This window comes from Pelodiscus sinensis, chromosome 7, assembly GCF_049634645.1.
Source record: "Pelodiscus sinensis isolate JC-2024 chromosome 7, ASM4963464v1, whole genome shotgun sequence".
NCBI classification, from domain to species: Eukaryota; Metazoa; Chordata; order Testudines; family Trionychidae; genus Pelodiscus; species Pelodiscus sinensis.
In genome coordinates, this window is record NC_134717.1 from 66,197,301 (window position 1) to 66,225,122 (window position 27,822).

The following is a 27,822-nucleotide window of genomic DNA, read 5'->3' on the forward strand; positions in this document are numbered from 1 at the left end:
GTTTAAAGAGAAGCTACATAATTTCATGGAGGTTAGGTCCATAAAAGGCTATTAGCCAGGGGATAGAATTGGTGTCCCTGGCCTCTGTTTGTCAAAGGCTGGAGAAGGATGGCAGGAGACAAATTGCTTGATCATTGTCTTCAGTCCACACTCTCTGGGGCACCTGGTGCTGGCCACTGTCGGCAGACAGGCTACTGGACTAGATGGACCTTTGTTCTGACCCAGAACGGCCGTTCTTATGTTCTTATGTTCATGTTATTCCTTGATACATTCCCCCTTAAAACATATTATTATAAGTGGTTTGAACTCCAGTTAAGTGCATCTTTTAATCCTTTACTTTTTACTTGGCAAAGGAACTGATAGTTAGGAGCATTAGGGGACCATGCCTTCTCTGCTGGAGTGGAACATATCTCCTAGTGTGTGCTACTGTAGTTGCTCATAATTCTAAAATCTCAATTCTAAACCCCAGACCCTTGCTGTGCAATCTCTGGGTATGGGAAATTCTCCAGCCTATGTAGTTGTCTGTATGCCACCTCACTACAATCTGTACTTTCATGGGACTTTCATGCACTGTACTACTGTATAAACTTTTGCTTTCAGTGGAACACAGCTCAGCATCAGTTCTAGAAAAAAAGTTTACTATGACCCCAATCCTTCATTAGACTCCACGGCTGTGTCTAGACTGGCCAGTTTTTCTGGAAAATCAGCAGCTTTTCCGGAAAATCTTGCCAGCTGTCTACACTGGCCGCTTGAATTTCCGCAAAAGCACTGACTTCTTACTGTAAGAAATCAGTGCTTTTTGCGGAAATACTATGCTGCTCCCGTTCGGGCAAAAGTCTTTTTCCAAAAGACTTGCGCAAAAGGGCCAGTGTAGACAGCAGAGATTTCTTTTCCGCAAAAAAGCCCCAATCTCGAAAATGGCGATCGGGGCTTTTTTGCGGAAAAGCGCGTCTAGATTGGCGACGGACGCTTTTCCGCAAAAAGTGCTTTTGCGGAAAAGCGTCCTGCCAATCTAGACGCTCTTTTCCAAAAATGCTTTTAACGGAGAACTTTTCTGTTAAAAGCATTTCCGGAAAATCATGCCAGTGTAGACGTGGCCCACATGTCCACAGCATCCCTATTGAAGTAACCTATGCATGTATAGGGCCCACATTGCATAGACCAGTCTGAAGATGGTGGGTCTGTGATATTACCTGTAGCAGTACTGTGTCTGCCATGCTTTCACAGTAGTGCCATTGTATCTGATTATGTTAAATATTTTCACTTTCAGGAAAATCAAATATGCAGGAAAGGGAGAGCTCTGGGGAAAAAACTGGTGAGGAGTAAAGAAATCAAATATTGCTTTTATTAACTTTACCAATGTAGCATGTGGAGATGTGAAAGACTGCAGATAAGGAGCAGAGAAATGAAATATTTTATTATAACTAAGGAATTAATACTTAACAAATGTATTTCAATACTGTTTCAGTCTGTCCAAGGCTTTGGAAGCTATAAGATTTTCCAATTACTTTCATGGTATGTAATGCAGGATGTTTGTTTGTTTGTTTTGTTTTGAAATTTATAGAATGCTATATTAGTACTGAAGTTATAACTTCAGATTTCTTTAGCTGTAAATCTCTTGATGTACTCAAAGATTTTACTTTTATTATGAAAGCATCAATTTGATATTAAACCAAGACATAATGGAGATGAATAGCTAGTTCTGTGATCAGAATGGCATGAAAACAGTGCTGATAAAACTGGCAAATAGTTATGAGGAGATTTTAAATTGTATTTTTGCAGCCGCAACTTAGGTGCATCGCTTAGAAAAGTATGCCCATGATGTCAGCTTTTTGTATATATTTATTAGCTTTAGGTCCTACTGCTTTACACCTGGCATCTCAGTGTGGATCCATTGAAGCACTTAATTGTCTTCTGGCCTTTAAGGCAGATTATAAATTAACTGATGATCGAGGATGGATGGCTATACATTTTGCTGCATTCTATGACAACATTTCCTGTATCAAGGTTCTCTGTAGAAAAGATCCAGATCTTCTAGAGACTGAAACAACAGCTAAGTAAGTCACTAAAACTTTTATCACTGTGAAGATTGGTTTCATTTACAGGCAGTCCCCGGGTTACGTACAAGATAGGGACTGTAGGTTTGTTCTTAAGTTGAATCTGTATGTAAGTCGGAACTGGCGTCCAGATTCAGCCGCTGCTGAAACTGACCGCCAGTTCTGACTTACATACAGATTCAACTTAAGAACCCCAGGCGTCCCCAAGTCAGCTGCTGCTGAAACTGATCAGCGCTGATTCCAGGAAGCCTGGGGCAGAGCAACTCTGCCTCGGGCTTCCTGTAGTCAGTGCTGGTCAGTTTCAGCAGCGGCTGACTTGGGGACGCCTGGGGCAGAGCAGCTGGGGTGCTGCTGGGTTGCTCCAGTAGCACCGCTCCTCGGCGCTACTGGACCAACCCAGCAGCACCCCAGCTGCTCTGCCCCAGGCGTCCTGATTCAGCCAATCGGCAGCGCCCCAGCTGCTCTGCCCCAGGGTCCAAAAAAAAAGCCTGGTCTGCTGGGGGGGGGCACACTAGCCCCCCCCCCAGCAGACCAGGGACACCGGGAGCAGAGCCGCAGCGGCAGCGGGGTGCCGCACCTCTGAGGCTTTGCTCTGGCAAAGTCTCAGAGGCACGGGACCCCCCCGCGGCTGTGGCTTCAGTCCTGGTGCCTGTGGTCCCCAGCAAAGCCTCAGAAGCGCGGGAACCCGCCCGGTGCCCCTGGTCTGCTGGAGACGGTCTCCAGCAGACATGGGGCACCCGAGCAGCTTACGAACGGGGCTTTCTCCCCCGGAGCTCGCAGGTAGCAATCCGCTACCTCGAACTCCGGGGCGAGAAAGCCCCGTTCGTAAGTGCGGATCCGACATAAGTCGGATCTGCGTAAGTTGGGGACTGCCTGTATATGATGCAATGTGTAAAGCCACAGATTCCTGTCTTGACATACAAATAAAGCCCCATAATGGAGAAAGAATTAATCCTTCCAGAATGAAGAATAAAATAACAGTATTTATATGCTCATATATATGTCCTTACATGGATCTTTAATTAGACTTTAATAAGAGTTGACTTTAATTGACTTTAATAAGAGTTATGTTCATTGGGATGAAGTCCCACTGTCTCTAGGCTTACAACTTCAATATTACCATACTCGAGATTTTGAATTTCTGTTGCTAATGATGCTCCTATACTCTGGATGGGTGAAGGAATAGAAATTCAGGACCTAATTTTACCTTCCTATGAATTGTGCAGATCCCACTCAGATCCCACTCCATTTCTGTATGAAGTCAGAATTGGCCACTTAGAGTCCTGAAACATATTTAGGCTGTAGCATAAAAAATTTCTTGTGAGGAAGAAAAGCTGAAATCTTGAAGATGCATTCTTAGCATAATTCAGTCACAATACTGTACAGTTATCTACCAATGAACTGTAAGAAATGAAGGACCCAATGCATGACTTGAGTAGAATTTGGATATGGCCTATTGGCCCTAATGGAGCCTCAGTTAAGCCAGAGGTGAAATGAACAATTAAAAATCAAACAAGCAGAAACTGTAAAACGAAGGCCTATGCATTTGAACAGAGAGCTTATGCAGTCACATCTTCATGGATTCCATTTCTGAAACAACAGTTTATAGTCAACTGAAATAACTTCGTTTATAAACCGACCCCCCAGACTTTCAGAGAGCCATAGAATCATAGAATACTAGGACTGGAAGGGATCTTGAGAGGTCATCAAGTCAAGTCCCCTGCCCCCATGGCAGGACCAAACACTGTCTAGACCATCTAACCTACTCTTAAATATCTCCAGAGATGGGGATTCCACAACCTCCCTGGGCAATTTATTCCAGTGTTTGACTACCCTGACAGTTAGGAACTTTTTCCTAATGTTCAACCTAAACCTCCTTTTCTGCACTTTAAGCCAATTGTTTCTTGTTCTATCCTCAGAGGCCAAGATGAACAAGTTTTCTCTCTCCTCCTTACGACACCCTTTTAGATACCTGAAAACTGCTATCATGTCCCCCCTCTCTTTTCTAAACTAAACAAACCCAATTCTTTCAGCCTTCCTTCATAAGAAAAAATGGTAAAAGTCACTGACCTGTTTATAATCCAACTCCAGAGTACAGACTTCCAGTCTCAGCTCGTCAGTGTCAGCACTGGCTGAGGGATGTGCTGTCTGCAGACACGGAGCCTCTCAGCTCCCATTGACTGCTGTTTGTTGTTCCCAGCCAATGGGGGCTGAGATGCTCCATGCCTGCAGCTTTCACGCCTCTTAGCTCAGCCGGCAGCCAGCAAGTCCTTCAGCCTGTGTTGCTTCTCAAGCCGCAGGAAGAACCTGTTCATAAGATGACCCCCCTATTCACAGTGGGATTATTTTTCAATAAAATATGAACAAGTATATATAGTATATTAAATAAACTTGTTTATATACCACAATATGTTTCTGCGTTCCAGATATCATTCTACTCCTCTACTGCTTGCTGCCACATCTGGAGCATTAGACACTCTTCAGTATTTGTTTTCTCTTGGTGCTAACTGGAAGAAAACTGACAGTGAAGGAAATAATATAATCCATTTAGCAGTACTGTACTTCCACACAGAAATTCTTAAGCATTTAATAGTGCTAGATAATCCAGATCTTCCAGTTTGGAATACTCTTGTAGGTAAGCATGTACATTCTCACTCAAATAAAAAGTCTGTTCATGATACATTTTAACCAGTGGTGCTTAATTTTACCCATGTGAGTAATCCTATGGGACTCAATGGAACTACTAAAGTGTTTAAAATTATTCACATATATAAATGTTTGTAACACAAGGAGCTTTGCATTTAATTCACAAAGACATTTCCAACTTCTTTATTATTAAAATGTACCCAGCAAATTGTTATTTTAAAATTGCAACTTTACAGCCTCATTTTCAAAACCATTGGTTTTATCGATAATAATACACCTGCACTTATTGTGCATGTAAATGACTAGGTACTTACGTGTGCTTTTATTCACTTAGGATGCAAAGAAAAAATGTTCCAGGTATACCTTTTACATGGATGCTTCGAAAATTAGTCCCCATCTCTGTCTTAGTTTGCATTACAAAGCTCTTTGGCTATCATTTGGTTTTTAAGGCCACTTTATAATCCTGATCTTGCTATGAAATGCACACAGTGAATTCTTGTGTCCTCGGGCATCTCACTGTTTTCAGAAAGACTACATGTTGCCACAATGTTCTGCCCATACAGATTGATTACAGGACCAGGCCTATGTCAGCTGTGGACTCCCTAAATTAAATTGTAAGTTAAATTCTGATCCATAAAATAAAAGGCTATCTTCAATTATAATCTTCATCGGGGTAGCCAAGTTAATCTGTAACAGGAAAAAATTTTAAAACAACAAATAGTCTAGTAGCACCTTAAAGACTAACAAAATGTATAAATGGTATTATGATACCACTTCTTCAGATGACTGGAGTATTAGAAGTCCAGATCCAAGAATAAATAAGGGGGGTGGGGAGAGAAGGAGGGAAGAAAAGGAAAGAAAAGGAGGAGTGGGGGGAAAAGTGTGTCTGCTATCTGCTTGATTCTTCATTCTACCCCATCCAAACCTGATGGTTCTTTTGAAATGCTGATTTTCAATGAAGTCTCTTTGTAAAGGGATCAGAGAACACAACAGGGGATAGCTCAGTTTTGTCTTACTCATTCAAAACCTGAAAGTGCAGGGGACTGAACTAGATAACCTCTAGAGGTCCCTTCTAGTCCTATGATTCTATTATTCTAATTGTGGAAGAGTTAATGAATAGAGAGGAAATGCATTTAGGCTGCTGGCTATAGATAGGACACTGTAGTAGATCTCCCTGGTGCTCTAGCTCCCACATTAACTAAAAACCACATGAGGTAGCCAGAGTCCCCACACAGGGCCCAGGGTGTTTTTAAACATTTGTGTCGGAAGTACCCAGATGATCTCCCAGTTAGATTTTACTAAATAATTTCTTCAATTTGTTGGATTCATATCCCTCTCAGATACAGAGAGAAAAGATCATGAAAGCTTCTCTATTTGTATGTATTGAGTTATCATTGAATCCAATGTGACAGAATGTTTCCCAAATGTTGAAACTGCATTATAGCGGTATTTGTCACTGACAATCACTAACTATAGTGGACAACGTTCCTTTTCTCCTCCAACAAGTTTCCAAAATGTCCTCCGATCCACCATGACTCAAAAGAATCTCAGTGCTTTGTCCCTCTTGAGCATAGAGAAGGAAATTGTCAGGTCTTTGAACTATGATGACATTATTCATGACTTTGCCGCAGCTAATCTGAGAAAAAATTGTTTGAGTGTAGTGAGAGTAGAATAAAAGTGTTAATTTTACATAAATATGTATATAGATTAATGTTTGATGACTTCAGTATTTTTTTTCAGTATGTAATTCATATTTAGGCCCTTCCTTACCACTCATAACCTTAATCCGGCCCTGCCTTATGATAAAACCTATTAAAAACGATAACTGAAAAGGCATGTTATGTTTAAGGTCAAGCAGATTTTGAAGATCACATTCAGTGGTAGTTGTATTTTTGTGAAATGACAAGGTTTAAAAAATGTTTTACTTTTCCAACAGAGATGTTACAGTGTGAAGACCCTTCAAGGACAGAAATGGCAGTTAGGTCCTTGGAAGTTCTCTGTTTAGCAGAAGATTTCTACTGGAAATGCATTTTGGATTCAGGTGATATAAATAGCATAGCAAGCCATAAGTTTTTTGTAAAATTAAGTGTGCTCTCATTCATTATCATAGAATCATAGAGCTGGAAGAGACCTCAGGAGGTCATCAAGTCCAGCCCCCTGTCCAAGGCAGGACCAATCCCAACTAAGTCAACCCAGCCAGGGCTTTGTCGGAGCAAACAGGAGCTCCCTGTCAGACTCTCTGACTACTCTCCTCTCCCCAGTTTAGTCATAGTTCTTTTCCCCTGTTATTCCAAGTTAGCTTTCCTGTTTCTTTCAAAAAAAAACAAAAAACCTAGAAACAAGAAGAATACATTTACCTAAATCCCCCCTTGGGGGGCTTGAACCTGCTTCAAACCGGGACTCACAGCTGTTCAACACAGGAAAGAAAGAAAAGAGTTTAAAAAAAAAAAAACAACACACGGAGACAGACGAAAACAACAGTAACAGCCAAATAAATACATAGAACAAGCTCAAAGAGGAGAGAACTGGCCATGTCCGGCTCCTCGGGCTTTAAAAAATGCGACCAATGCCGGGATCCTATGCTGGCTTCAGATGGGCATTCAAAGTGCATTCGCTGTTTGGGGGAATCTCACTCTCCCCACAGCTGCACTCATTGCAATTCACTCACGGCGAGAGCCAGGAAGGACCGAGAGCTCCGCCTAAGAATGATTTTATTTGAAAATGATTTACAGCCCGCTGGAGAACAGGCGGCAATGCGACAAGAGCCTCTCCCACCCTCCAGGAGTGAGCCGAGGGGCAGACCCTCACCATCCCGCTCCCTACCAAACTTTTCCTCTCCAAAACATGGAGGAGAGGCACACCAGAGCGGGAGGACCCCTGCGACGAAGGCTTCGGGGCGATCCTCCCACTCCGCACCGGCATCGGGGCGTGCTACAGCTTAGCGGCCCCGGGAGCGCTCCAAACAGCCGGCAAGGCAAGAAAAGCCGGCGCCGAAGCAAACCACATTGCCGCTTCAAACAGCGGCACCGCTTCCAGCCCCGACGCTGCCTCAAGCTCCGGTGGCGCCGAAAGCCGCAGCACAGCTTAAAGCTGCGGTGCCGACTAAAGCCACGGCACCGCAGCAGAGCAAATTACAGCCTGCTAAGCGCCCGGCACCAGCTCAACTAAGCAGCATGATGCTGCACTAACGCTGCCAGCACAACCAGACAGGCAGCCAGATGAGACTGCTAGGGATCAGCCTCAGCAGGAAACTGACTCACACAGCAGCCTTTACTATCAGTGCCTGCCTTCCACATCTTACTCACCTGGGAGGTCCCCATCAAGGCTATCCCCTCCCAGGTCTACGTCACTCTTATCCGGCCAAGATCCTCCTCTTCCTGAGGATGACCACCACACGTCTTATTCCTCGAGACACGCATCACCTAGGCAGTCTCGCTCCCATCATTACAGGGCTCCACCACAACAGAACCCATGGCACCCATACTGGTCTTACCCACCCCCACCTTATCCACCACAATGGGGACCCTGGGAACACTGGGAGCCATGTGGACGACGCTCCCCAACTCACTCCACTCCATCCTGGAGAAGCTCATCTCGGCCGCAGCCCCTACCTCCAGCAACTCTTTCGGATGAAGAGGCGGACCGAATCTCTGACAATGAATCAGACATTCATTCAATAAATGTCACACATTCTGATGCTCCCGATACACAATCAAATGAAGCCATAGTACCATCAGATTCTGCACCAATTGATGATCTAAAACAGTTCCAGGAACTATTCAAGAGGGTAGCGACAAGCCAGAATGTTTCCCTGCAAGAGGTCCAGAAGAAACAGTACCAATTGCTAAAAAATCTCCATCCTACATTACATAGCAAGATTGCCATGCCTATAGACGAGGCAATAATGGAGACCTCGGAAGACCTCTGGAAAACACTTGCATCCATTCAACCAACTAATAAGAGAATCGACAGGAAGTACTTTGTCCCATCAAAAGACAACGACTTTCTCTTCACACACCCACAACCTAATTCATTAGTCGTAGACTCAGCACAACAACGTGCAAAGCTCCCACAATACAAGTTGGGCAACGCAGACAAGGACCACAAAAAGTTGGACTCTTTTGGCAAGAAGGTATACTCCTCTTCCACCCTACAACTCAGAATATCGAACTACTCCGCTCTTTTAGCAAATCATGACTTTGACAATTACTCGAAACTGGGAGAACTGGTGCCACATCTCCCTGAGTCCAAAAGATCCATCTTGAAAGCAATAGTTCATGAGGGCCATATGATTGCCCGCACCGCTCTCCAAACCGCAATGGATGTTGCTGACATCGCAGCCCGAATTACAGCTACAGCGGTGGTCATGCGTAGAGCTTCTTGGCTCCAGTCGTCAGGAGTTCCCCGCGAACTCCAGCCTAAAGTGGAAGATTTGCCATTCGACAAGAAAAAGCTATTTGCAGCTACTACGGACGAAATGCTCCATAACAGCAAAAATTCTAAGTCCACATTTTGCACGTTGGGCATGTACAAGCCGCCCTAGAAACGTGGACGATACACCCCATATAACTCATACAACCGATACCGATATGGGCAATACAATTGACCACAGAGGCCCTATGAAGACACTAGACCAAGGCAACGAGGTCCCAGAAGGCGCCCCAACCAGGCCCGCCCACCAACTACCCAACCATCTAAACAACAAATTTGAAGATTTGGTCGAGGACCTGCAACACCTTTCTTACGATCTACCACAAGTTCAACATGGCCATCTATTTACCCACCGTTTGCGGCCATTCCTTCCTCAATGGGAATCCATAACATTGGACCGCTGGGTTTTAGAGATAATTCGAGTGGGCTATACCATCCCATTTACCTCTATCCCCCCTACCCTTCCCCCTATCCCGTCCCTCTTCAGGGACCACTCTCACGAAACTCTTCTAAAACAAGAAATCGATCGACTCCTCCTCATTGGAGCTGTAGAAAGGGTACCCCGAAAGTTCCACGGGAGAGGGTTTTATTCGAACTATTTCTTAACTGAAAAACGAACAGGGGGTTGGAGACCTATATTGGACCTTTGCAAACTGAACAAGTTTCTCAAGAAATAGCATTTCAAGATGGTCACACTCTCCACAATCATTCCTGCGCTAGATCAAGGGGACTGGTTTGCAGCCCTCGACCTCCAAGATGCCTATTTCCATGTAACCATCCACCCCTCCCACAGACGCTACCTACGCTTCACGTTGGGACCAGACCACTTCCAGTACAAGGTTCTTCCCTTCGGTCTCTCAACAGCTACGAGGGTATTTTCGAAGGTACTGGCAGTCGTAACGGCGTATCTCAGACGACAAAACGTCATCATATTTCCCTATCTAGATGACTGCCTTCTAAAGGGATCCTCGTACGCCGAAATGGCCTCTATGATACATACGACCACGACCCTCCTCAGTCGTCTAGGCCTTCTAATCAACCAAGACAAGTCAACTCTGCACCCGGTTCAAGACATAGAGTTCATTGGCACACGCCTGGACTCAGTTACAGCCCGGGCATACCTACCTCAGCAACGTTTTGCAACTATGCAAGAAATTATAAACGGGATACTTACAGTTCCTACCACCACGGTATTTACATACCTCCGACTAATGGGGCACATGGCTTCCACCACCTATGTAGTCCACCATGCTCGTCTGCACTTTCGATGTTTTCAGCTCTGGATTGCAACTGTTTATATCCCATCACGACACCCTCGAAACAAAATGGTTACTATCCCACCAGACGTGCTGGCATCCTTACGATGGTGGACAGTGCTAAACAATCTTCTGACGGGGGTTCCATTCCAACAAACCGAACCCACTATCCAAATCACCACAGATGCTTCCCTGTTTGGCTGGGGAGCACATATGGACGGTCACGAAGTTCAAGGCAGGTGGTCCCCAAACGAGACACTCTTACATATCAATCTCCTCGAACTGAGGGCAGTAAGGAATGCCTGTGCACACTTTGCCTCCGACATCGCCAATCACACAGTCCGCATCCTAACGGACAACATCTGCACGATGTTCTACATAAACAGACAGGGTGGAGCCCACTCCCGCTCCCGCTCCCGCTCCCGCTCCTTATGCGCGGAGGCTATTCGCCTGTGGAACTCGTGCATCCGCAACCAAGTCACCCTTATAGCATCCTATTTGCCTGGAGTGAACAATATCAAAGCGGACTCCCTCAGCCGAAACTTCACCTCGGACCACGAATGGGAGTTACATACGGAGGTGACGAACTCAATTTTCCACCAGTGGGGATGGCCATTGATAGACCTCTTTGCTTCTACCCAGAACACCAAATGTCCCCAGTTCTGCTCACGTGTGTCACTTGGCAAACACTCTCTGGGGGATGCCTTTCTAATCAAATGGACAGCCCCCCTACACTACGCCTTTCCTCCCATACCGCTCATCCCAAGAGTCCTGCACAAGATCCTGAGAGACAAAGCCCTAGTCATCCTGATTGCGCCATCTTGGTCTCGCCAAACCTGGTACCCATACCTTCACAGGCTAGGGGTCCAGCCTCCCTACCCACTATCGTACCGGATAGACCTACTATCTCAGGACGACGGCAGGATATTGCATCCACAACTCAATACCCTGCATCTTCAGGCATGGCTTCTCTCTGGTTCTCGGAGGTAGAAAATCGCTGCTCCCAGCGAGTAAAAGACGTCCTCCTCCACAGCAGGAGACAGTCTACTCGGAAAATTTACCAACAGAAATGGACACGTTTCTGACACTGGTGTCAGCGAGCCAAAGTGGAGCCCCGTGCCTCACCACTAGATACCATCCTAGACTACATTCTGGACCTTAAAGCATCAGGACTGTCAATCTCCTCCCTAAGAGTACACCTCTCTGCAATAGCAGTATTTCATACGTCAGTAGATGGCTTCTCCATTTTTAACCATCGTATTACAAAAAGATTCCTCAAGGGACTCCAGAATGTGTACCCACCACATAGGGCCCCACCCCCTTTGTGGGACCTAAATCTTGTTTTGAACTGCCTCACCAGACCTCCCTTTGAGCCACTGGCAACAGTACCACTTCCTTTCCTTTTTATGAAGGTCTGTTTCCTCTTAGCCATCACCTCCGTCAGGAGGGTGAGTGAACTCGGAGCATTAATGTCAGACCCTCCTTACACAGTTTTCACAAAAGATAGGGTCATACTTAGACCCCACCCCACATTTTTGCCAAAGGTCTGTACAGAATTCCATCTCCACGAACCGATCGTGTTACCTACCTTTTTCCCAAAACCGCATTCTTCGCAGACAGATGCCAGCCTGCACACTCTGGACATCCAGAGGACTCTGGCCTTCTTCCTAGAAAGAACAAAACCATTTCGTAAATCTGAAAGACTTTTTATCTCCATTGCTGAACAATCCAAAGGGACACCAATATCATCTCAACGAATCTCAAAGTGGATATCGACATGCATAATTAAGTGCCACTCTCTGGGCAATAGACCGCTGCTACACCCACCATGAGCGCATTCTACTCGAGCCACGGCTGCTTCTACAGCCTTTCTGGGCAATGTCCCCTTAAGAGACATTTACCGGGCAGCAACATGGTCTTCAGATCATACCTTTGCTAAACATTACGCTATTCTTCCACAACTTAAGAGTGACTCAGCAGTTGCCACGGCAGTGCTCTCCACAACTGCCAAACATTGACTCCGGCTCCCTCCAGCCATATACTGGATACTGCTTTGTAGTCACCTACAGTGGAGCACCCACGGGGACACTACTCGAAGAAGAAAAGGGAGTTACCTTGTGCAGTAACGAGTGTTCTTCGAGATGCGTGTCCCCATGGGTGCTCCACGACCCTCCCTGCCTCCCCTCTGCTTGGAGTCGAAATTACTTGGGCGGAGACGAGGAACTGAAAGGAAGGGGGTTGAGCCTCGCTCCTCAGGAGGCGGGAAGGGCTCGAGACGCCTCCTGGGCATGCGTGGCTCAACAGGGGAAACTGCTATACAAAGCTCTGATCTGAGGCTCAGGGCGACCCTTCACCTACAGTGGAGCACCCACGGGGACACACATCTCGAAGAACACTCATTACTGCACAAGGTGAATAACTCCCTTATCTCTACCAAGCATTTATAAACCTCAACTACCCACCCGGAGAAATAAAAAAGCAAATTGAAAGAGCCAGACGAATACCTAGAAACCATCTACTTCAAGACAGACCCAAGAAAACCAACAATAGAACACCACTTGTCATCACCTACAGCCCCCAACTTAAATCGGTCCAACACATTATCAATAAACTACAGCCTATACTGGAACAGGATACTAAACTCCAAGAAGCTCTGGGAGACAGACCCATAGTCTCCTATAGACAACCACCTAACCTCAAGATGATTCTTACCAACAACCACAGGACATATCACACTAATACCAACCCTGGTACCTTCCCTTGCAACAAACCCTGTTGCCTGCTTTGTCCACATATTCACTCTGCTGATACCATTATTGGACCTAACCAAGTGAGTTATAAGATCAAGAACACATATTCCTGCGCATCCAGAAATATAATTTATGCTTTCATGTGCCGAAAGTGTCCGTCTGCTTTGTACATTGGACAAACGTCTCAGACACTTTGCCAAAGGATCAATGCCCACAAAACAGATCATAGAATCATAGGACTGGAAGGGACCTCGAGAGGTCATCGAGTCCAGCCCCCCACCCTCAAGGCAGGACCAAGCTCCGTCTACACCATCCCTGACAGATGTCTATCTAACCTGTTCTTAAATATCTCCAGAGAGGGAGATTCCACCACCTTCCTTGGCAATTTATTCCAATATTTGACCACCCTGACAGTTAGGAATTTTTTCCTAATGTCCAATCTAAACCTCCCTTGCTGCACTTTAAGCCATTACTCCTTGTCCTGTCCTCAGAAACCAAGAGGAACAAATTTTCTCCTTCCTCCTTGTGACACCCTTTTAGATATTTGAAAACCGCTATCATGTCCCCCCTTAATCTTCTTTTTTCCAAACTAAACAAGCCCAGTTCATGAAGCCTGGCTTCATAGGTCATGTTCTCCAGACCTTTAATCATTCTTGTCGCTCTTCTCTGTACCCTTTCCAATTTCTCCACATCTTTCTTGAAATGTGGCGCCCAGAACTGGACACAGTACTCCAGTTGAGGCCTAACTAGTGCAGAGTAGAGCGGCAGAATGACTTCACGAGTTTTGCTTACAACACACCTGTTGATACAACCTAGAATCATATTTGCTTTTTTTGCAACAGCATCACACTGTTGACTCATATTCAACTTGTGGTCCACTATGACCCCTAGATCCCTTTCCGCCATGCTCCTTCCTAGACAGTCGCTTCCCATCTTGTATGTATGGAACTGATTGTTCCTTCCTAAGTGGAGCACTTTGCATTTCTCTATTAAACTTCATCCTGTTTACCTCTGACCATTTCTCTAACTTGCTAAGGTCATTTTGAATTATGTCCCTATCCTCCAAAGAAGTTGCAACCCCACCCAGTTTGGTATCATCTGCAAACTTAATAAGCGTACTCTCTATCCCAATATCTACATCATTGATGAAGATATTGAACAGTACGGGTCCCAAAACAGACCCTTGAGGAACTCCACTTGTTATCCCTTTCCAGCAGGATTTAGCACCGTTAACAACAACTCTCTGACTACGGTTATCCAGCCAATTATTCACCCACCTTATCATGGCCCTATCTAAGTTATATTTGCCTAGTTTATCAATAAGATCACAAAGAAAAAACAGTTTCTTGCCATTTCAACCAGAAAGAACACTGTCTCAACGATTTAATTACCTGCATCCTGCTTCAGAAGCCTTTTAAATCTGCACTTGAAAGGGAATCCTCTGAACTGTCATTCTTGCTAAAATTCAACACTCTACACGGAGGGCTCAACAAAGACTCCGGCTATCTTACCCATTACAAAGATAGCCTCCCCAATTATCACCTCTAATACCATTAGCTCACAGACATTTACCTCCCCCCCCCCCACGCATCCCCCTTCTGTTCCGAAATTTGATTTGTCCTTTTCATACATGTTCATTTTTTTTAATTGTATCCTTTGGTATATATGGTTGTGACTATTTTCTTCCACTACAGGCAGTCCCCGGGTTACGCGGATCCGACTTATGTCGGATCCGTACTTACGAACGGGGCTTTTCTTTCCCCGGAGGACGCAGGCAGCGGGACCGCCCAGACGCGCCGCGGTCCCACCGCCCGCGTCCTCCGGGGTGAGAAAAGCTGCTCCGCGTCTCCCTGGTCTGCTGGGGGGGGGGCGCAGCTAGTGCGCCCCCCCCCTCCCAGCAGACCAGGCTTTTCTCACCGACGCCTGTGGTTGAGCAGCTGGGGCGCTACCGGGTTGGTCCCGCAGCGCCGCTCCTCGGCGCTACTGGACCAACCCGGCAGCACCCCAGCTGCTCTGCCCCAGGCGTCCTGATTCAGCCGCTGCTGGTCAGTTTCAGCGCTGTTGGTGTCGGGCTCGTCCCGGCGCTGGAGCTCAGAGTTTTGATGAGCAGTCATCAGCCATACCGCACATGCGCAGCTTGCGCTTCAGGCCGTTCGCGCCTTTTGATCTCTCTCGCAGTCTGGCTTCCGCCAGTTCCTTCTTTGCCACCCGCGGTCGCAGATTGAGCAAGCTCGTCTCCTCACAGATTTCGGTCAGGAGTCAAAAGAGAAGTTTCATTGTTGTTTGTTTGTTTATAGTTCATAGTTAGTCAGTTAGTTATCCATAGATAGTTTGTTACAGTTTGTTTAAAAAAAAAGGAAATTTATATTCTTAGTTGGACTAATTTCTAAGGGTGTGTCTAAACTACATGGCTCCATCGATGGAGCCATGTAGATTAGGCTGATCGGCAGAGGGAAATGAAGCCGTGATTTAAATAATCGCGGCTTCATTTAAATTTAAATGGCTGCCGCACTCTGCTGACCAGCTGATGATCAGCTGTTTGTTGTCAGACCGGGGCAGTCTGGACCCACCGTGGTCGACAAGGAAGCCTTTGTTGACGGCGCAGATATGCCTCGTGAAACTAGGTTTACCTGCGCCAGTCGACAAAGGCTTCCTTGTCGACTGCAGCGCATCCAGACTGTCCCGATCTGCCAACAAACAGCTGATCATCAGCTGGTCGGCAGAGCGTGGCAGCCATTTAAATTTAAATGAAGCCACGATTATTTAAATTGCGGCTTCATTTCCCTCTGCTGATCAGCCTAATCTACATGGCTCCATTGATGGAGCCATGTAGTTTAGACACACCCTAAGAGTGCCCAGCTCTCCAGGTTTTAAGAAGTATGTCACTTGTAAAGACGCCATGTCTGCCTCAGACGGCCACGCGGAGTGCATCAGGTGCCTAGGTGAGGCACATATCCCGCAGAAGTGTGCCCATTGCGCCAAACTTACTGTGAGGGCACGGCGGGATAGGAAGGTGAGGCTTACAATGATATTATTTGACAAAGCCTTATAACCAGCAGAGTTGTCAAAACCAGACTCAACACAGCAATCCCAGCAAAAACTGGCCCCGGTGCCACCAACCGCCGTAATGGCCCGTTGCTCGGCACTGCCGGTGACAGTGCCAAATAAATTGGTGCCATCGTTATTGGCAACATCCGTGGCAGCACCAAAGAACCCATTGGCACTAACTGTCCTGGCACCAGCGGAACAGGCGCCACCCCCGTCAGTGCCTAGCGCAGAACCGGCACCAGTGACACAGGCACACCCGGCACCGGCTACCTCGGCACTGCCTGCACCGCACAGTCTGATTTGGCACCAGCACCATTGGCACAGGAAGGATCAGTCCCGCCATCATCTCCCACATGATCTATGGGCCGTTTGTCACCTCCTTACAGCCCTCCAACACCTCCAGTTCTTAGGAAGGTATCTCACAAGTCGGTCCCTTAGGCACAATTAAGCCCAAAATCCTTATCCTTTTCTCCAACACCATCCTCTCCATCTCATTCACCATACTTGTCTAGAGAGGACAGGGATAGGACACCTTGACATGAAATATATAGATCCAGATACGACCATTCATCTTCATCGTACAGGGCCTATGCATCCTACTGTCCTCCACCTTCGCCCTACAGACAACAGTGAATATGTTACAGATATAGAGTCTCTTCTAGACACTCCTCACCATACAGTCGCTACAGCCCAGTTCACCACCGATGGTACTCCAGAGAAGACTCTGTCCAGAGTAATCATCACCATAGGGACCACTATACACATAGCCAGTCTTATTCCAGAGGTCCACTGCCTTCAACTTCTCTCAAGCAGGACCAGAGTCAACAAGTGCCACCGACATCCCCAGGACCACAATCCACAACACAGTACTCAGAATCGGAAGAGACACACCTCTCGGAAGCAGAAGAACAACCACCTGACCTCTCTCTGATGGATCAATCCTCATCATCTCTGGATAAAGCGGTTGAACTTGGCGACCAATACCCACCTGATGATCTTAGGCAATTCCAGGATTTATTCAAAAGGGTTGCTGCATCACAGGATATTCAATTATCAGAAGTGCCACAAAAACAACATAGGCTCCTCAAAAATTTGCAACCCTCCGTGAGGGGTAGGATCACTATACCAATCGACAAGGCTATTATGGAGTCAGTGGATAAGATGTAGCAGACTCCTGCCTCTGTTCCCACTAACAAGAGGGCTGACAAGAGGTACTTTGTTCCCCACAAAGGTACTGACTTCTTATTTGCATATCCACAGCCCAACTCATTGGTTGTCGACGCTGCTCAAAACCAATCCAAACCACCTCAAAATAAAAATACCAATGACAGGGACAACAAATGTATGGACCTATTTGGTAGGAAACTCTATTCTTCTGCCACACTCCTTTTCAGAATGGCCAGTTATGCTGCAATTTTGTCTAATTGCAACTTTGACAATTATTCAAAATTATCCACCCTCATGGAACATCTGCCAGAATCAAAGAGGCCAATACTAAAAGCGATTGTCCAGGAAGGCTATGATGCTTCCAGAACATCACTACAAATAGCCTTGGACGTCGCTGATACAGCAGCTAGAGTCACGTCCACGTCCATCGTAATGAGAAGAGCATCATGGCTATAATCAGCTAGAGTTCCCAGGGAGTTACAGTCAAAGGTAGAGGACCTTCCCTTTGACAAATTAAAGCTTTTCACTGAAAAGACTGATGACGTCCTGCATTCTAGTAAGGACTCAAGGATAACTTTACGGATGCTAGGAATGTACACAACTCCCTATCGTCGCAAACGGAACACCCCATACCAGAGGAACAAGGACTTACAGTACCAGAGATATCACCAACGAAGCTTTGACCAGTCCAGAACCAGACAGAGACCACAACGTAAGTACTAACTGACCAACCGCACCGTCACCAGTCAGAATGGCAAGCAGCAGGTTTGACTTGTTGGTCAAGGGCCCGCAAGATCTTTCCATCTCTCACCAGTCATCACACGCCGGTCCACTTTTCCATCACTGCCTGAAACCCTTTCAACACCGGTGGAAGGCCATTACATCAGACCGATGGGTCATTGAGATAGTCACTGTAGGGTATACCATACCTTTTACCAAACTACTTCCAATCTCCCCACCTTCCTCGTCCCTTTTCAGGGACCCCTCTCGCGAGAGCCTTCTCAGACAAGAGGTTCAATGTCTCCTCAACCTCGGGGCAATAGAAATCATCCCCGAGGAATTCCGGAGCAGAGGATTTTATTCATATTACAGTAAAACTCCATTGGTCCGGCATCCAATGCTCCAGCACTCCTGATGGTCCAGCACCATTGGGAACCCAGACGTGCTCTGGGCAGCCGGACAATTGGAGCTACTCTGTGCATGGCTTCCCTGATTCAGCTGCTGCTGAAACTGACCAGCAGCTGAATCGGGGACTCCTGGGGCAGAGCCGGACTATCAGAAGGGGGGGCTATGAGGGGTCAGGAGTGGCATCCCCCCTACCCCACCCCAGGCCCCTCATAACCCCCCCTTCCGATAGTCCGGCATATCTGATAATCCGGCACCCCCTGGGTCCTAAAGGTGCCGGATTATCGGAAGTTTACTGTACTTCCTTACCCCAAAGAAATCGGGAGGATGGAGGCCTATCATGGACCTGCACAGCTGAATCGTCACCTTTGCAAGCAAAGATTCAAAATGATTACCCTCGCGACTATAAGCCCAGCATTAAACAAAGGAGACTGGTTAGCAGCCCTCAAACCTGCAGGATGCGTATTTCCATATAACGAGTCACCCAGCACACAAACGCTTCCTCCACTTTACGGTAGGACTAGAACATTACCAATACCAAGTACTTCCGTTTGGTCTTTCCTTGGCTCCCAGAGTCTTCTCGAAGATCCTGGCAGTTGTGGCAGCGTATCTACGCAGACATCACATCATCATATTTCCTTATCTCGATGACTGCCTTGTCAAAGGCACATCAGAAAAAGAAATGCTTCGTATGATATCTACAACAAAACGAGTATTCAAGCTTTTAGGCCTGCTCCTCAATATACAGAAGTCGACTCGGTCACCTCCACAAAATACAGAATTTATAGGTGCTCGACTAGATGCTCTGACAGAAAGAGAGTACTTACTCAACCAAAGATTTCAAGCAATCCAGGACCTTATTACCACTATCACAGTGAGTCCCATGGTCCCTATGCTCACATGCCTTCAACTAATGGGCCACATGGCTGCTACTACATATGTGGTCTCTCACATACGCCTACATTTTCGCTGTCTACAACACTGGATCACCACGGTTTACTCCCATCAAAAAGGGCAAGTACACAAGCGGGTAACTCCTCCACAGCATGTACTTCAGTCCCTTATATGGTGGAACGATCCAAGAAATCTTCTGGCAAGCGTACCTTTCTACCAAGACCAACCTTTGATACATATTACCACAGATGCATCCCTCATTGGATGAGGGGCACACATGGGCACAATGTCAGCCCAGGGAAGATGGTCCACCGAACAGACAACTTACCACATCAACCTTTCAGAGCTCAAAGCTGTTTTCAATGCATGCAAACATTTTGAAACACGCATCACTAGCAGAGTAGTCAGAATTTTAACTGACAATGTATCAACAATATATTATATCAATTGTCAGGGGGGCTCTCAATCACATTCCCTATGTACCTAGGCAGTTCGCTTATGGAATTGGTGCATATGGAAGGGTGTCACACTAATAGCCTCATATCTACCAGGAGTAGACAATGTGATGGCAGACCAAATGAGCAGACATTTCACACCGGATCACAACTGGGAGATACACCCCAGATACCTTCACCCTATATTTAATCTATGGGGCTTACCAGAAATAGATCTCTTTGTCTCCAGCACAAACAGAAGGTACCATCAGTATTGCTCCAGAGCAGGCATCGGGCACGGATCTCTGGCAGACGCCTTTCACCAATCCTGGAAGGGACCTCTCCTATACGCATTTCCTCCAGTTCCTCTCATCTTCAGAGTCCTGGAGAAGATTCACAAAGACAAAGCCACAGTGATACTCTTAGCACCTTTTTGGCCACGGCAACCATGGTTCCCATACCTTTATCAGATGTCTCCTCAACCTCCCTACCATTTTCCAGTACCCTATGATATGCTGATTCAGAGATCGGGGACCCTACTCTACCCTCGGCCACACATACTCAAACTGACAGCATGGTTCCTTCTTGGTTCAGCCAAGGAGAATCACTGTGTTCACAACGTGTGAAAGATGTCCTCTTATATAGCAGGAAACAGTCTACCCGAGTCACTTACCTGAACAAATGATTCCAGCATGGGTGTTCTGATCATAATTTGAAACTAACCTTGACATCTTTGGAGAATGTCCTAGACTATACTTTGTCTCTAAGGGTACGTCTAGACTACAGTATGCCTCCTGGGATGAGGTTTACCTGGGAGGTCGACAAATGCCTTTGATGTCGACCGCAGAGCGTCCAGATTACCGCACTGAGCCGACAAACAGCTGATCGGCTCAGCGCGGCAGCCATTTAAATTTAAATGAAGCGGCAATTATTTAAATAGCTGCTTCATTTTCCTATGCCGGGTAGTCTAATCTACATGCCTCTGTCGCCAGAGGCATGTAGTCTAGACGTACCCTTAGAGACTCCGGTCTGGCTCTCGCATCAATAAAGGTGCATTTGGCTGCTATCACCACCTTTCATTAACCTATACAAGGGCTCTCGGGCTTTGCGCACCCTACTCCAAGGAGATTCTTAAAGGATCTTACTAATCTATACCCACTGCACAGACCACCACCACCTCTGTGGAACTTAGAAATGGTGTTGGATACTTTGACTCATACCCTCTTTGAACCCCTCGCTACCTGTTCTCTGCATACGATGTCACTGAAGGTGGTTTTTCTATTAGCAATCACTTCCGCCCACAGGGTGAGCGAGCTAGCTGCTCTAATGGCAACTCCACCATACACCATCTTCAGTAAAGACAGCGTTGTGTTACATCCTCACCCATCCTTCGTTCCCAAAGTATGTTCCGAATTTCACCTTAATGAACCAATTGGGCTTCCCATCTTCTAACCAAAACCACAACAAACAACAGCCAAGGCTAAGTTTCATCTCCTCAATGTGCACAGAGCATTAGCATTTTACATAGAACAAAATCCTTTCGTAAATCAGAGCATCTATTTGTTTCCATTTCAGACCGTACAAAGGGGAAACCACTATCATCACAGAGGATCTCCAGCTTGGTGGTGGCATGTATTAAACAATGTTATGCCCTAAGAAACGAGCCTTTGCCTCAGATCCCAAAAGCTCACTCCACCAGAGCTATGGCAACATCAACAGCATTTTTACGAGGGGTTCCCCTTAAAGACATTTGCAGAGTGGCCACCTGGTCAACCAATGATACCTTTATGAGACATTATGCAATTCTGCACTCTCAGGCACAAGATTCACTTCTGGCCTCCACGGTCCTATCTACCATAGTCAGACCATAAATCCGAGACCCACCTTCCTTTGGTTTTGAATACTGCTACATATTCACCAACAGTGGAGCACCCACGGGGACACCACTCAAAGAAGAAGAGGAAGTTACTCACCTTGTGCAGTAATGATGGTTCTTCGAGATGTGTGTCCCTGTGAGTGCTCCACTGCCCATCCTGCTCCCTGCTTCAGATTCTCTATTATATCTTTCATATAACGAACTCGAGGAACTGGCAGGAGCCAGACTGCACAAGAGATCAAAAGGCGCGATTGGCCTGAAGCGTGAGCTGCGCATGTGCGGTCCAGCTGATGACTGCTCATTAAAACTCTGAGCTGTGGTACCGGGACAAGCCTGTCACCAACAGTAGAGCACCCACGTGGACACACATCTCAAAGAACCATCATTACTGCACAAGGTGAGTAACTTCCTCTTTCCCCACCAAGGGCTGTCTACCTCCTTCCCATACTGCATTGCCTAGTGTATTAGTCTGGGAGCTGACCTTGTCTGTGAAGACAGAGGCAAAGAAAGCATTGAGTACTTCAGCTTTTCCCACATCATCTGTCACTAGGTTACCTCCCTCATCCAGTAAGGGCCCCACACCCTCTCTGATCACCCTCTTATTGCTAACATGCCTGTAGAAACCTTTCTTGTTATCCTTTACATCCCTTGCTAGCTGCAATTCCAATTGCGCTTTTGCCTTCCTGATAACTCCCCTGCATTCTTGAGCAATATATTTATACTCCTTCCTAATCATCTGTCCAAGTTTCCACTTCTTTTAAGCTTCCTTTTCATGTTTAAGCTCACCAAAGATTTCCCTGGTAAGCCAATCTGGTCGCCTACCATATTTGCTTCTCTTACTGCTCATTAGAATGGTTTCTTCCTGTGCCTTTAATAAGGCTTCTTTAAAATACTGCCAGCTCTCCTGGACTCCTTCCCCTTATTATCAACAATACTAATGCAGAAATAGAGTCTCCAAAGGTACTACATTCAGCAAAACTGCTGTGATCATTTCAGTTCAGTTCAGTTCAAAATAGAAGATATAATATACCTATTAAATGCAACTCTAATATGGGTCACAAGTATAAAAAAGCTGCTCAATTTGAAGGACAGTTTCAATAATGGTAAAGAAGGCATTAATATTTCAAGAGTGGGCAGAAGCAGTAAAAGCTGAAAGAAAGAAAGGTCTTTCTGGGGCCTTTAAACCTATGCAGGGGAATTTTTAATCTAATCCTTGTTAATTTGGCAAAAGTAGTATTTTGTTGGGTGTCTGGTGTTGTTTTTTTGCTATCTGTTTGTGCTGCAGTGGCATTTTCTTTGCTATTGAATTTATACTGTACAGCAGCAGGGGACACTCACAAAATAGTAGATATGGGTTTTTTTCAATTTTGGTAATCAAAAATTATTTTTAAAAATGTGTTTTAATCCTGGTGACATTTTCTTTTAGATTGTAGTATTTGTAGGTGTGTTACATTTTAGGTCATGTCATGTTAAATGTCCCTAGCATTTGTTTTTGTATTTGAAATTACTAAAATATTTAATGTTATTCTCATAAACTCAGTTTAAAATAAACAAGAAGCAAATGTGATATTGGATGCCTGTAAAGGTGACTACAATAATGGTTTGGTTTTCTTATTTATTGTAGGTGCTATCCCCTCTTTAATCAATCTGTTGAAAGGCCATCACATAAAGCAGCTATGTATAACATCAGGGGTGCTGAGTAACATTTCACCACACATTGCCATTTCTAAAGCTTTAGTAGAAGCAGGAGGCATTTCAGTATTAATTGAGTTGTTGGGTTCTGGTGAACCTGAACTGCAGTCTCGTTGTGCTGTTATCCTATATGATATTGCCCAGTTCAACGATAATCAAAATGTCATTACTGAACTGGTAAGTGTGATGGGGTACCAGAACCCCGCACGACCCCGGGGAGGGTCCCAAGTGAGGATGGCAGGGGGGGTGATCCCTCCTGTCCCCGCGCCGGGAGAAAAGCTGGCAGCAGAGACCAATCCGGGGAGTGGTGGCCCGTCTGCCGGTCGCAAATGTACCTTGGGCGCCGGAGGAAAAGACACCAGTGCATGTGCAGGAGGGAACAAGGCCGTGAGTGACTGCGGGGGCAGGGGAGATGGGAGGAGGCAAGATGCCGGCGCATGTGCAGAAGGGGGACGGGACATTCAAAAGGAAGATAGGACGGTGCAAAGGGGGGAGGAGGAAAAAGGAGGAGAAGGCCGGAGAGGAGAGGGAGCTGGAGGCCGGTTAGAGGCACTGCTGGAGGAAAGGCAGGGCGAGCGGGGTGAGGAAGAAGCCCAGGGCGGGTGGCAGGAGCACCGCTTGTGGGATGACGTGTTACGGTGGTTAGCCCTGTCAGCCAGATGGGGGGGTGGACAGGAAGGATACTCCCACCTTAGGGCCCTGGGCTGGGGCCTGGAGAGAGGGTGGGCCCAGGTCCCCCTCACACCACACTCGGGGCAATAACCTAAAGAGGAGCCTCGACAGCCCTGACCAAAGTATTGCTGCCAGGTAATCTGTGGAAAAGAGGAAAGGAAGAGGGCAGACCCTAGTGTGGGTTGGTCGCGCCTCTTCACAGTAAGCCTCATGCAGGAACTGCTAGTTATGTTCACATTATTTTTAAAAGGATTGTTTTTTTCTTAAGTTGTTGCTTTTCCAGTATGAGGTAATTTTCATAGTTGACTAAACCTTTTTGATATCCTCTTCATTTATATGAACTGTGAGTCATATGGAATATAATTGCAATTTCTTTGGGATTATTCCATAATACAGACATATGCTTTTTCATTCCTTAGGGTGGAATCCCTCCTTTGGTAAATCTTTTGAAAATTAAAATACAGGATTTGTTAGTTAATGTAATAAATTGTATCCGGGTGTTATGCATCCAGAACAAACACAATCAAAGTGCGGTGAAGGACCATCATGGTATTCCTGCACTTGTTGAGTTTCTAACTTCAGAATCAGGTAAACTTTCATTTTTACATGCTCATGTAATATTCTTACTGTTGACATTTTGAAAAAAGGGAAAATCTCTACACTAGTAATTGTCTGAGTACTATCTTTGCTTGATTGCTGTAGGTCAGTGGTCACCAACCAGTAGATCAGGATCTACTGGTAGTTCTTGGAGCCTCTGACAGGTGATCTTGAGAGATTTGGCCAAGAGGCTACCAAGTGCCAGCGCTTCAGCTGCCCCTCCCCCCTCGCTGCTGCACAACTCCTGCTCTTTACCTTGGAGATGCCTCCCCCCCACACCCCCTGGAGCCTCCAGCTTGCTGTGCAGGATATGGGAGGGAAAAGAGGGGTGCTGATATCAAGTGCCCCCTCTCCCATCCTCTATACTATTTCCACAGAGCAGAGTGGGGGCACAACAGGACTTGGGAAGGAGTTTGCTGGATGCCTTTGGGAGTGGTGCAGGGCCAGGGGAGGAGTGAGCCTGCCTTAGCCCCACTGCACCATCACCCAAGAGCCACCTGATGTATGCAGTGCCAAGTCAGAGCCTAAATCCTGAAACCCTACCCCAGTCATGAACTCCCTCCTGCACTCCAAGCCCCAACCCTAGCCTTGAGCACCCCTGCATCCAAATGCCCTCCCAGCGCCTGCACCTAGAAACCCCTCCAGCACCCCAACTGCCTGCTCTAAGATCAGCTCAGAGCCCCTTTCAAACTCCAATTCTCTTAATCTAACTCCAGAGCCTGCACCCCAATCCGCTGGCCCTTCCTGATGAAAGTGAGGGAATATAGGGGAAGGGAGGAGGATGGAGTGAGCAGGGGGAGGAGCCTCAGAGAAGGGGCACAAAGGAGTTGGGGCCAGGGTATTTGGGTTTGAGGTAGATCTTGGAATGCACTTGAATTCAAAAAGTAATCTCATGCTTTAAAAGGTTGGAGACCACTGCTGTAGGTGCTGATCCAAAGCCTTTAGAGTCAGTTAAAAAAAATTCCACTGACTTCAGTGGGCTTCACATATCAGGTCCTTTTTGTCCATGTTAATGTTTTGCTATTTAAACAGACTAGTTTTTCTCAATGTTTTTATGCAAGTTATATGAAAATTGGCTTCAGACTTGGTAAATCTGTTCACAAATCATGCTTTAATACAGAATAATTTGCAAACCTTGTAGGAAAAGACATATGGAAGTAGATTGGCAGGAAAAATTCTGAACTCAGTTGAATCCTATGCTACTTAATTTATTTGAGTCTAATTGTATAGATATAGAATTTTGCTCACTATTTTTTCTTTTTCATACTTTGGTTTTCATTATAACAACCCAAAGCATATGAAAACAAGTCATATATATACAATGTATACATGGTGGTAATGCAATATTAATACAAAATTAAGGTTAATAATTTATCTGCAAAAAGCTTACCAGAAGTGTTCTGCCCAATATCCCATGTGTTTGACCTACACAGATATTTTCTTCTTGCAAGATTCCATGAGCAGGGGCAGATGACCGTTTTGCGGTGCCCCGGGCAGCATAATTCCGCAGGGCCCCCCCTTTGCCACGGCGCATGTGCAGTGACTCCATGCGCATGCGCAGCGGCGCCACGGCGCATGCGCGGGGCTTTCTGAAGCACGGGGCTCGGGGCGGCCGCCCCATTCGCCCTGCCCTATATCCGCCCCTGTCCATGAGATCAAGATATGCAATCACCTTATGCAATTGCCTTATGCAATCACCAAGTTTAGCTTATATCAGTCGTCTCCAACCTTTTAAAGCACAAGATTACTTTTTGAATTTAAGTGCAATCAAGGATCTATCTCAGGCCCAAATACCCTTGCCCCGCCTCCTTTGTGCTCCTTCTCTGAGGCCCAGCCCCCGCTCACTCCATCCTCCCTCCCTCCCCCATCCTCTCTCCCTTTCATCAGGTAGGGGCAGAGGGTTGGGACACAGGCCCTGGTCTTGCATTAGGGGATTTGGAGCGTGCGACGGGCTCTGAGCTGAGCTTGGGGCAGGGAGTTGGGGTGCAGGAGGGGACTCAGTGTACAGGGTGTGTAAGGGAGTTTGGATTCAAGGGGCTCAGAGCTAGGGCAGGGCCTTGGGGTATAAGACGGGGCTCATGACTGGGGCAGGAGTTCAGGATTCTGACTCCAGCTGGACAGTGCTTACCTCAGGTGGCTCCTGGGTTGTGGTGCAGTAGGACTAAGGCAGGTTCACCCCTGCCCTGGCCCTGCACCACTCTCAAAAGCAGCCAGCAAACTCCCACCATTCCAAGCCCTGGACCTCCCATCCATTCTGTGGAGATAGAATACAGAGTGGAGGAGGCACCCTGACATGAGTGTCCCTCCTCTTCCTCCCTGCTCTGCACAGCAAGCAGGAGGCTCCCAGGGAGTGGGGGGCAGATCCAAGGCAAAGAGCAGGAGAGGAGCAGCAGTGGGAGGAGGGGCAGCTGAAGCGCTGGCACTTGATAGCCTCTTAGCCAAACCAGTCAGGATCACCTGTCAGAGGCTCCAAGATCTACCAGTAGATCCTGATCTACTGGTTGGTGACCACTGGCTTATATTAAAGTTCAAAGGGCAACTTTAGTGATGCAGATGACGTTTTGGGGGCATCTGACAACCTGTAGCCTTAGAATTTACATTTGAAGAGTATCCAGAGGACAGAAATTACTAAATGTTTAATCAATATTTTAGTTATCTGTCTTAGTACACTACAAGTGCATTAGCCCTAACATCTCTCTGAAACACAATACTACTAATCTGAAATACAGTCTTCTAAAAAAGAGATAATATTGTTGATTCTTATTGCTGTTTGACTAATACTTTATGGATTTAAAGATGTGCTACAGGCTATATCTGCAGCAGCTCTTGCAGAACTTGCTCGGGGGAATGAGATGATGCAGGATGCTATTGCAAATGCAGATGCAATTGGTCCTCTGGTTGAGCTTCTTCGTGGAAGGAAAGTCAGTGTGCAGGTGAAAGGTGCTATGGCTATTGAAATGCTATCAGAAAACAACAGTTCTATACAGAAAGAGTTTCTGGAAAGATCAGTAACAAAAGATCTTTTAAAGCTCTTCAAGGCAAGAATTTATTTCATATTTTTATTTTTCTAATGTCTTAAGACATTTTTTTCATTGGAAAAAAGTGCAAAATAGGCTGTGTTACTTGGATTAATTGAAAAACCATCAGTATCATAGAGAAAATAGTTTTTTAAATGTG

At 46.2% G+C, this 27,822-nt stretch overlaps 1 protein-coding gene across 4 annotated transcripts in view; it reads left to right on the plus strand.

Annotated features, from left to right (window-relative positions):
- Nucleotides 1–27,822, plus strand: part of ANKAR (ankyrin and armadillo repeat containing) — a 93,406-nt gene that overhangs the window by 19,177 nt on the left and 46,407 nt on the right. For 3 of the 4 annotated variants that reach the window (XM_025179860.2, XM_075934174.1, XM_025179856.2), the window contains exons 9-15: nucleotides 1,271–1,315; nucleotides 1,850–2,057; nucleotides 4,484–4,692; nucleotides 6,640–6,744; nucleotides 23,309–23,553; nucleotides 24,468–24,636; nucleotides 27,442–27,683. In XM_025179860.2, the coding sequence (XP_025035645.2) occupies nucleotides 1,271–1,315; nucleotides 1,850–2,057; nucleotides 4,484–4,692; nucleotides 6,640–6,744; nucleotides 23,309–23,553; nucleotides 24,468–24,636; nucleotides 27,442–27,683 (1,223 nt within the window). The remainder of the gene's footprint in view (nucleotides 1–1,270; nucleotides 1,316–1,849; nucleotides 2,058–4,483; nucleotides 4,693–6,639; nucleotides 6,745–23,308; nucleotides 23,554–24,467; nucleotides 24,637–27,441; nucleotides 27,684–27,822) is intronic. The other variant, XM_025179859.2, reaches the window with a different exon arrangement.